At 43.9% G+C, this 9,360-nt stretch overlaps 1 protein-coding gene across 1 annotated transcript; it reads right to left on the reverse strand.

Moving 5' to 3' along the window:
- Window positions 1-2,630: 2,630 nt before the first annotated feature.
- LOC136483320 (GTP-binding protein BRASSINAZOLE INSENSITIVE PALE GREEN 2, chloroplastic) lies at window positions 2,631-5,449 on the reverse strand. The gene is made up of 3 exons (XM_066480339.1): window positions 3,915-5,449; window positions 3,418-3,585; window positions 2,631-3,144 (listed from the first exon to the last, which is right to left on the reverse strand). Exons 1-3 carry the CDS (start codon window positions 5,379-5,381, stop codon window positions 2,785-2,787), a joined length of 1,995 nt encoding a protein of 664 aa, XP_066336436.1. The 5' UTR covers window positions 5,382-5,449; the 3' UTR covers window positions 2,631-2,784.
- Between the last annotated feature and the right edge of the window lie 3,911 nt (window positions 5,450-9,360).

Raw genomic sequence — 9,360 nt, forward strand, 5'->3', positions numbered from 1 at the left:
GTTAATTCCGCCCTACATATCCATTTCGTGGTCAAATTCCATAAAAAAAAATCGGAGAACGCATTAAAAAGACAAAATGGTCATCCAGGTAAGATAACTTTCATCTCTTTACATCAATCTAGAACGCATTAAACAGTTACTAACCAACTTCATCCATGCAATAATTCAATACAACACTGTAAAGCGTGGAAAATTAAAACAAGGACATGGCATGTCAGAAAGAGACATGGACCAACCTATAGCAGACATGACATATGACACCAAACATAGCCATATAGTTTGGTTTTTGGGCACAGAACTCATATGGCTAAGGCAAACTAGGGACAACCTTTTTGTCTCGAAAGTTGATTGTGAAATCATGTCAAAGTGGTCAACTGGTCATGCCTCAATGCTTTACCATTTCAGGTGCTATATGAACCACCTGAATAAATAATTCAATATCGTTCATCTTTGTGCCATCTGCCATGCATCATGCATGACCTCTTTGCTAATATGCCTATGTATCAAACATAGCATTGTGGAGATCCACATTGCCTTCCTTACATAACATAAAACTGGGAGTTCAAACATGAAGGGGTTTAGCTAGGGCTTATTAGGAACAATCTAGGTACTTCTGTAGAGTGGAGACACAATATCATGTAGATGCGTCTGGAACAAGAGCAATCTACTGCATACAAGTTTATTGTGGTCTCTGACAAGTGTTTACTATAATGCTTAGCAGATCACGACACCAAAAAAAAACATCATAGGTTCCAACTAAAATATCAGAGAAACTGTTTGGGGAATAGAGACAATAAACAACAATTCATGTAAAAATCCACTGGATGACCAACTAACATTACTTTGGCCTAATTTGTGATAAGGGCACCAAAATTCAATTCCCATTTCCACAATTCTGTAAAAAAACTAAAGGTTCATGGGCAAACTGGTCTGATCTGATTTTTCCCTGAGGTCAGGGTTATTAACCTGCCAAAATTATGTAAATGTAAATATTGCAATTTTTATTATTTGGAGTCTGATAAATATTCCTAATAATGTAAACTAACAAGATAGTAATATTTTTATATCTTTTTATAAGGTTTCATCACAGGCTCAGGCTTTTTTTTTTGTTTTCAGGCTGAAAATGGATCAGCTGCTCAAGCCATACAACAAGTTCTTTGTAAATTGTAGGCATGAGCATCCACAAAAAATTTCAATTCAACAAAAGTTCCCAAAAGCTCCCTTTTTGCATCATCCCTAATGTTTGGATGCATTTCCTCAATGGGTTTTCTAAGTGCTGGATCTGCAACAATATCTTCAGGACCAAGCACATGATTAGAATCGCCCTCCTCCACAAAATTAGCATTTTCATTGCTAGTTTCTTCTGCTGGAGGTTGGCTCAACTCTACTGCAGCTGCAGGCAAACTAGTTTGGTCTAGTTCTACAATTGGTTGGCTCAAATCTACATCTACTGCACTAGCTCTGGTACTTACTGACTCTTGCTCTGCACCTTGAGATGGCGCTGGAGGAGGTTGGATGCTTCCTTGCTCTTGCTCTGGATCTGGCGGTGGAGGAGATGGAGGATGGATGGTTTGCTGTTCTTGTTTAGCAACTCAAGAGAAATATGATGCAATAGTCCTTGTCCTCTTCATCTAATTGGAATCAAAAATTCAAAATTAGCAGTTGAAATCAAAACTAGCAGAGATTACTTGAAGTAAATACTTAGAAGAACTGAAGAATTGAAGAAATACCTTCACACAGGGACAGGGGGCTCCGGCAAGCAGCAGCCGAGGGGCGAGGGGCGAGGCTCGGCCCTGCCTGATTGCGAGGGCCGAGGGCGACGGCGGCCACCGGGCGCCGGCAAGCGGGGGCCGCGCCGCCGTGGGGTGGAGCAGGAGGCGGGAGGCAGGAGCGGCGGCGCGTGCCTGGTACGAACGGGAGGCCGGAGGCGGAAGCGGAACGAAGGCCGAAGAGTCGCGACTCGTGAGCAGCTCCCGTGGTCTGCCCTAGTCTCCTCCTTACTGGGCTTCGTTGTTGGGCCAAAACTGAAGGCGCCCCTGCTGGGCAGTGACTAGGCAAGCCAACGTGGCGTGCCACGTCAGCGAATGGACGAAGTTGGCCCGATTTGGATAGTTCAGGGACTGAATCGGACGTTTTTATAGTTGAGGGACGAAATTGAGCCAAGCACGATAGTTCAGGGACGATTTCGACTATTTTGCCTAACACAAACTAGTAACATTGTCAACCTTTCAAAAACCTGAAGCACGAAGAAAAAGAATAAAACCATCTCTCCTAACCAGTGCAAAATCATTAGCTGCTAGCAATGCAGGTTCCAACTTACAAGTATCTCAACAGTCTACACTATTTTTTAAATCATGCTCCTTGGAAACATCTCCATTGCAACCTGAAAACAGATGCTAAAATGTGGGCGCTTGCTGCTGCAACCATTAAAGAGAGACCTACCTTTGGCAGCTAAAATAAGAAGGCAAAACAATTAGTACATAATAAATCAGCTGCTTTGCATGCCTAAACAGTCTCGTTTTTGCACATAACTGAATAGGCAATCTAGGATATCAATCTTCCTCAAGCTGCAAGAATTGAATCTGTAAGATGCAAGCAGCATTTATAAAACTGGTTGCAAAGAACACGTGGAAAACAGATAGAAAAATTGAGATATATCATGTGAGCAAAGAAAAAAAATCACAGGATGTAGCCTATGTCAAAAGACATCAAGAACTGGGATAAACAAAAGCCCATGTCAACAGGAGAAACAGAATCCTAATTTTGTGGGCTACAGAATCATCACTAAACCATTTCTTCCAAAAGGAGCTCTTCTTCCTCTCTTCTTCTTTGATCAGCCTCTCTCTTCTCGTTCTTCTTTCTTGTCTCCTCACCTATAGCATTAGCAATGGCGATAGGTAACCAAAATCCAGGCCTTTCGAGAAACTGGGCTCGGTGCAGAATCATTGCATCACGTTCTGTCACACCAATGCCCTCAAATGTCCACAAGGAAACAGTGGCAGTGCCTTTAAGGCCCAAGGAGTACCATCCAAGGCCAGAAACAGCAATGTCCATACTGTTGACATCCCAGCTTGCCCCAGAAACCTCAATATGTCTTTCTGTCCAGTGACCCAATTCATTGACTCGCTCTGGACCAATTGGAGGCTGAACAGAAACAACATATGAATCAGTATGATACACAGAAAAGGGCAAAGTATGTATATTTTCTTTTCATGATTCTATGATAGATGCAAAACTCCAGTTACAATTGCATTGGACACAACACATAAAAGCAGGTTTGTTTATTCAATTAACGTAAGGCATGTGCTGTTTTCCAATAAGGTAACCTTACTACCAAGTAATCTGGAAGTGCTCTTCTGTTAAAGATAGCTAATCGTGTCATTACAAGAGGTCTCCACAAGGTTAGAACAGATTTACCTGAAGTCTGATGCCGAAATGTTTCTCTCGCAATTCATCAGCATTTTCAGTCTTTCCAAGATGGAGGGGAACATTGGAAGATGCCCAAACAGTTATGTAGATAGTTTGTGCTGATGATTTTAGCACATCCAGCCGTGTTAAGCCTCCAATATGGACAGATTGTCCTACCTGCAATCGTTTACAGCCATTAACTCTGCTGGGAAACTAACATGAATAATACCATCATCTTACAAAGTTTTATTTCAAGACACAAATGCTAGGTGTGGATTTCAGGTTTCTCTCTTGGTGATAGAAGCATGGACTTTGACATACTAATCATATTATAATGTCAGTGATATGCCTCTAGTAAAGGAACAAGAGCATGTGGCTTATTTCAAATATAATGATCATGTCCATTTAACAGATTGCACAAAACAGTCCTTTCCAATTACATCCAGTTATGGGACCTTGTAGATATGAAGTCCATAAATGACAGAACTAGTAACAAAGCCACTTACTTTCACCCTGAAGGATCGTGGCCGCAATTCTTTCCTTATTTCAACCATCTTCCGTTCCTCATTATTTAATCTCATTGCCATTATGTAAGGATGCAACAGGCCAGGAGTGTCATACATCTTTGCCTTTGCAGGTAAAACACCTGTTACCCTCAATATGCCTAATGTTGTTCCTGGGACAGCAGCTTCAGTCAATCTTGTGATCTTAACACCCTGTTTCTTTGCAAAAGCATTGATCAGGGTAGATTTCCCAGCATTCTGTGCACCAATCACCCAAACATTGCTACGAGGTCCTGCTGACTCCTTGATGTACGAAATTAGGTTTCTAACAGCCAAATCTCTGTGGACGCTGATCAAGAACACAGCATCTAGCTTGGGTGCTCCAAAAGCCTTAGCACGACCACGAACCCACCTATCCAACCGCACTCCCATTTGTTGCCATGGAAGCAAATCCACCTTTGTACCAACAAGAACAAGCCTCGGTGTTTCGCTCGCCTTTGATTTTCTCCTTCCTTCAAGTGCCTCGAACAACGACTTGGCAGCTCGCTTTGGAAACGACCCATCAAAGTCTGCGCAGTCCACCACCATGACGATGACCGGAGTACCAGCCGACCGCTTCATGACCCGAGACGAAATGAACCAATCGAAGTCAAAGTCCGGGATCAGGTTCTCAGCCTTGTCGTTCTTCACAAGCCCATAATTCCTCAGCGAGTGGCACCGGCTACAGACGAGGGCAGAGTCCTCCTCAGCCTCAGCCCTCTTGGCCTCCCTCGCCCGGCGTTTCCTCTCGGACTTGGACAGTTTCTCTTTCTTCAGCCTCTGGATCGTCTCCTCAGTGATGTTCCCGTACCCGACTCCAGGCAGGGTGAAACCGTCCAGTTCTTTCCTCCACTTCTCATCCTCGTCTTCTTCCATCTCCTCCCAATCGGAGTCCCAATCGCTGGCGAAAGCATCGATATCAGTGGCACCTTTCACCGGTGAGCCATCCTCTTCGTCCCCCTTCTCGATTTCTTCAAGGAACTCATCGATATCGCTGTCCAGGCCCTCCAATTCAGCATCCGACACGTCCTCCGCCACCCCCTCCTCCTCATCTTCAAGAAACGCATCCGAGTCGGCGGCCAGGAGCACATCTCCACCTCCTCCCGTCTCGCCCTGGGAGCTGCGGGAGGGGTTCTTGAAGAAGCCAGGAAGGTTGGGATCCTCATCCTGCATGAAGACCCCGCATCCAGGACACACAGGCCGGCCGACGGCGGCGTCCTCGTCATCCCTGCCCTCGCTGATGACCGGGGCCGGTAGCCTGCTACGCCTGCCGGCGGGTACGGCGGAGGCGGAAAGGCTGCGTCTTTGGGGCAGGAATGGCGGGGGGAGGAAGGGGAGGAGGCGGGGAGGTGGAGCTGGCGGGGAGAGGAGGCGGAAGGGAAGACGAGCCGCCGCGGCGGCGGGGATTGGGAGGAGGGGTTTAGCAGCCATTCGGCAGCTGCAGCGGCGAAGAGGATAGGACGTGGGAGGAGTGTTCGGTCCAATTTTTTACTCGAAAAGCGTGGGACTGTTCGTCTAGTCTCGACTTGTTCAGCTTGCTAAAATCAGCCGAAATAAGAAAAAAAACGATCAGCCGAACGGGCTTGTTCGTTGGCCGCTTTTTTCTTTATTTTTTCTTGTGTGCCGGAGAGTCTCTTCTAGGAGTAATAATAATCATACGATTCTTTCAATCCTTCGGATGCTGAAAAAAACGTCTACAATTATAGATAAGTGGAAGAATTTTTCCAAAAACAACAATCATGATGAGATTGGTAATTAGCCGTTAAAATATATAGGTCCGTTCGCGTGCTCTTAAACTCGGTTTAATCTGCTTTTTTTTTATTTAGAACAATATTTTTTTCTCATAGATTCTTCCAGATTCTTCCACGAACGGGGCCATAAGAGTATCACACTTAACTGTACACACAGCACACGAAATTTGGGTGATGAAGCTAAAAATTGTGGAAAATTTAAGCTTATTTTGGTATATCACTAGAAAATGTCGAGATAAAAAATATGGATCGCAGATTTCACTGTCACAGAAGTTTGTTTCCCACCTGCATTGTGTAGGCACTGTGCTTACACGTGATCTTTTAGAGTATCTTCAAAAGCTAATTAAAAATTAGTTGGTAAACTAATATTTATATCAAGTAAATAAAATGAAAAAAACAGGGAGGGGGGCTGCGCGAAATTCGGGTGAAGGAGATAGATAAAGTGCGGAACGTGTGCATATTTGTGAAATGAGTAGGAAATTTATGAAGTACTTATTTACAAAGTTTAGATTAAAAGAACTATTGGAAAAATTTTCCCTTTTACTAAAATTGAATTCAAAATTGGCCTAAGGAACCAACACCTGGTGGCCGGATCGACCTGTCTAGGCGAGTGTGTCCCAGACCAGTCTCCCAACCAAACACGCCTAATGGAGATTTTGATACTTCACTTTACAAAACAGGGAAGAGAAGAACGAAGTAGACCAGTGTCGGTGTTTTGAATCGTCCACAAGTAAATTTATATTTACATGTCTGGTCTGAATGGTGAGCTCGAAGAACACAAAGATGTATACTGATTCGGACGGAATGTCTCTATGTCCAGTCTAAGGCTGCTCGTGTTACCGGCTCAAGTTTGCAGTAGAGGTTACAAACAGACGAGAGAGAAAGACTCCCAAGTCTCTAGTGAATCGAGTGAAAAGTGTTGAGTTTCTGAAAAGATCAAGATGCGTAAGAGGAGGTGAATTGGGCCAATTATGATTTTTTGCAATAATTAAGCCATACACTTAGCCCATTTCACCCATGTGTCTAGAACATGTTCCTATTATTTTTTCGTACAAAAGTTTTACACCCTAGGTTCCAATCGTACTCTAGCATGGCAATTCTAGGAATATAAAAACATAAAATGAATTGCTCAAATATAAATGCTCAAAATAAAGAGAAGAAAATTAACACGGCGATATTTTTCCGAGGTATCGAAGAGTCGCAACTCCCCACTAATCCTCGTTGGAGCACCCGCGTAAGGGTGTAGCTCCCCCTTAATCCGCGCAAGGATCAAGTGCTCTCTACGGACTGATTCTTTGACACTTCATCATGGTAAATCGCCCACAATCGCTCACAAAAATGACTTGTGTCATCCACAAGCTCCGCCGGATGATCACCAAGCTCGCAATCACCACCGAGCCGTCTAGGTGATGGCGATCACCAAGAGTAACAAGCACAAACTCTCATTTGACCAAGACAAGCCTAATGAGTAAGGTGGATGCACACTTGCTACTCCCTATGCACTAATGAGGTCCATAATCTTGGATTATTAAATCTCAATCACCCCACTAGGCTCTTGCTCTCCCTTGCACTTTAAAGGTGTTTCTCAGCTGAACAAATAGGCAAGAGATCTCAAATGGATGAGTGGGATATGTATTTATACCCTCCATTTAAAACATAACGGTTGAGGTCTAACTCAGCAAGTATCGGAATGACCGGACGCTCCGGTCAATGTGACCGGACGCACCGGTCAGTGTAATACGTCAGCGTGTCAGAAAGAGCCGTTTGCTCTGATCATATTTAGGCCTGCATCTGGTCAGCACCCATCGGACGCGTCCGGTCATCAAAAACCCTCTCTAAAACCTTACTAATGTTGACCGGACTCTGGCATCCAGAGTCCGGTCATTTCTCTGTTCAACATCTGGTCCGTGGTCAGCAGCCTGTCCACACTGCTACAGATACGGCTAGTGTCGCGTCCGGTGAGCACTGGTATCCAGCGTCCGGTCGCACTCTGACTGCTGCTACCGATCAAATGAACTGACCGGACTCTCCAAGCTATGTCCGGTCACAACCAAACCATCGTCTGGTCAGTCATTTGACTCTTCATTTACTTCCAATTCTAAATTCTTTGTGAATGAAGTTGACTTCTATCGATCTTAGGGCTATTCCTAAGCTACCTAGTGCTAAGTTTAACAAGTGTGCACCACACCTAATCCATTAGACTCACGTAGGTTAAGCTACTAGTCCATAACCCCCTTAATAGTATGGCCAAAGGAAAAAACAAAGTTTTATACTACTCTAAGTGTCTCTCCAACACCAAACGACACTTAGAACTAGTCCGTCCTTAACCTTGTCGTCCATCCTTTGAAAACTAAAACGATTTCCATTGATAGGGGCATGACAACCATGATTGCCCAATCAATTCCCATTACCATGACATAACTCAAATTGCCTCTGCAAAACACACATTAGTCATGGTAATCTCGTGTCGCCATTAATCACCGAAATCCAACTGGAGGCCTAGATGCTTTCAATCTCTCAATTTTTGGTGATTGATGACAACACAACCTCTTGTATGTAAAAGAGATGAGTGAGGTTTTCAACATGTTTGGTTCATATAAGCTTTTGACAATAAGAACAAAAGGATTAGGCATGCTTATATGACCCAAGCCAACATGGTGTACTCAAAAGATATTAATTAAGTATGAGTACATGAAGTAAAGCTCATTTGAATCGGAGTAAAATGTGGAAGCAAAACCAATGAGCATAACCAAGTGGCATGACTTATATAAAATAAAGTAGAGAGCACACATGTCATATAAGTCTCACCATCACATGTATATAATACAATGCATGAAAGTAAATGTGAATGCACGAAGTATCACACATGAAAGACCAAAAGAATCGTGTCCATCTCACATGCTTCTCCTAAATCTAACTGTTGATGCAAAAGTGGATCTGCAAACACAAAGGGCTAATACCCGAATCGATATCCAAAGCGTGCCAGTCGATTTGACCTGCTAATCGACAAGGATGAAGATACGAACACTTTGGTCCTGACAACAGCGATACGCCCGGAAGTCACGGCCAAGAGGTGTTCACGCGGAACTCGAGAATCGCCGAAGGTCGCACTGAAACGATGCAGCTCGCCGAATCAATGAGAACTCGTAAAAAGGGAAAAATATGCAAATTGACGAAGTCGCCGAAAAGTAAGTAGATGCAAATAGGAGTAAAAATTGGTTTTGATATTGACTGATCGATCCTTTCTTACATTGCCCCTCACTCCATATTTATACCCTGATCTAAAGAGACACAACCGAACACAACTAGGACACCAAGCCCATATCTAAGGAAACACGTGACTCTTACATGAACCATACTCTAACAAATATAGAAAAGGAAATCAACTCCTATCTATTTCCCTATCCGCCTTAATTACGATGAAAATCTCGCCATCTTCCTTCCCATCGGCATATCCCCTGTTTCATCGGTAGTAGTCTTCAAGTCTTCCTTCATCGGCATACTCACTGCTGCATCGGCAGTAGTCTTCAAACCTCCCTTCATCGGCATCGACAATAACACCTCCAACCTCATCGGCAACGCCCGAGTCTAAACCAACCTTTCCATCGACCATCACCAGCTATCGGCAACCATCTTTACAAGCTGGCTTTCATCGGCTA

Source organism: Miscanthus floridulus, chromosome 9 (genome assembly GCF_019320115.1).
Source record: "Miscanthus floridulus cultivar M001 chromosome 9, ASM1932011v1, whole genome shotgun sequence".
Lineage (NCBI taxonomy): Eukaryota > Viridiplantae > Streptophyta > Magnoliopsida > Poales > Poaceae > Miscanthus > Miscanthus floridulus.

Bases quoted from the DNA above. Each gene is read 5' to 3' on its own strand.
- LOC136483320 (XM_066480339.1), bottom strand. From the start codon at position 5,381: ATGGCTGCTAAACCCCTCCTCCCAATCCCCGCCGCCGCGGCGGCTCGT. The intron at 3,586-3,914 runs GTAAGTGGCTTT...AAACGATTGCAG, and splicing joins CACGATCCTTCAGGGTGAAA to GTAGGACAATCTGTCCATAT. The intron at 3,145-3,417 runs GTAAATCTGTTC...GTTTCTGTTCAG, and splicing joins ATTTCGGCATCAGACTTCAG to CCTCCAATTGGTCCAGAGCG.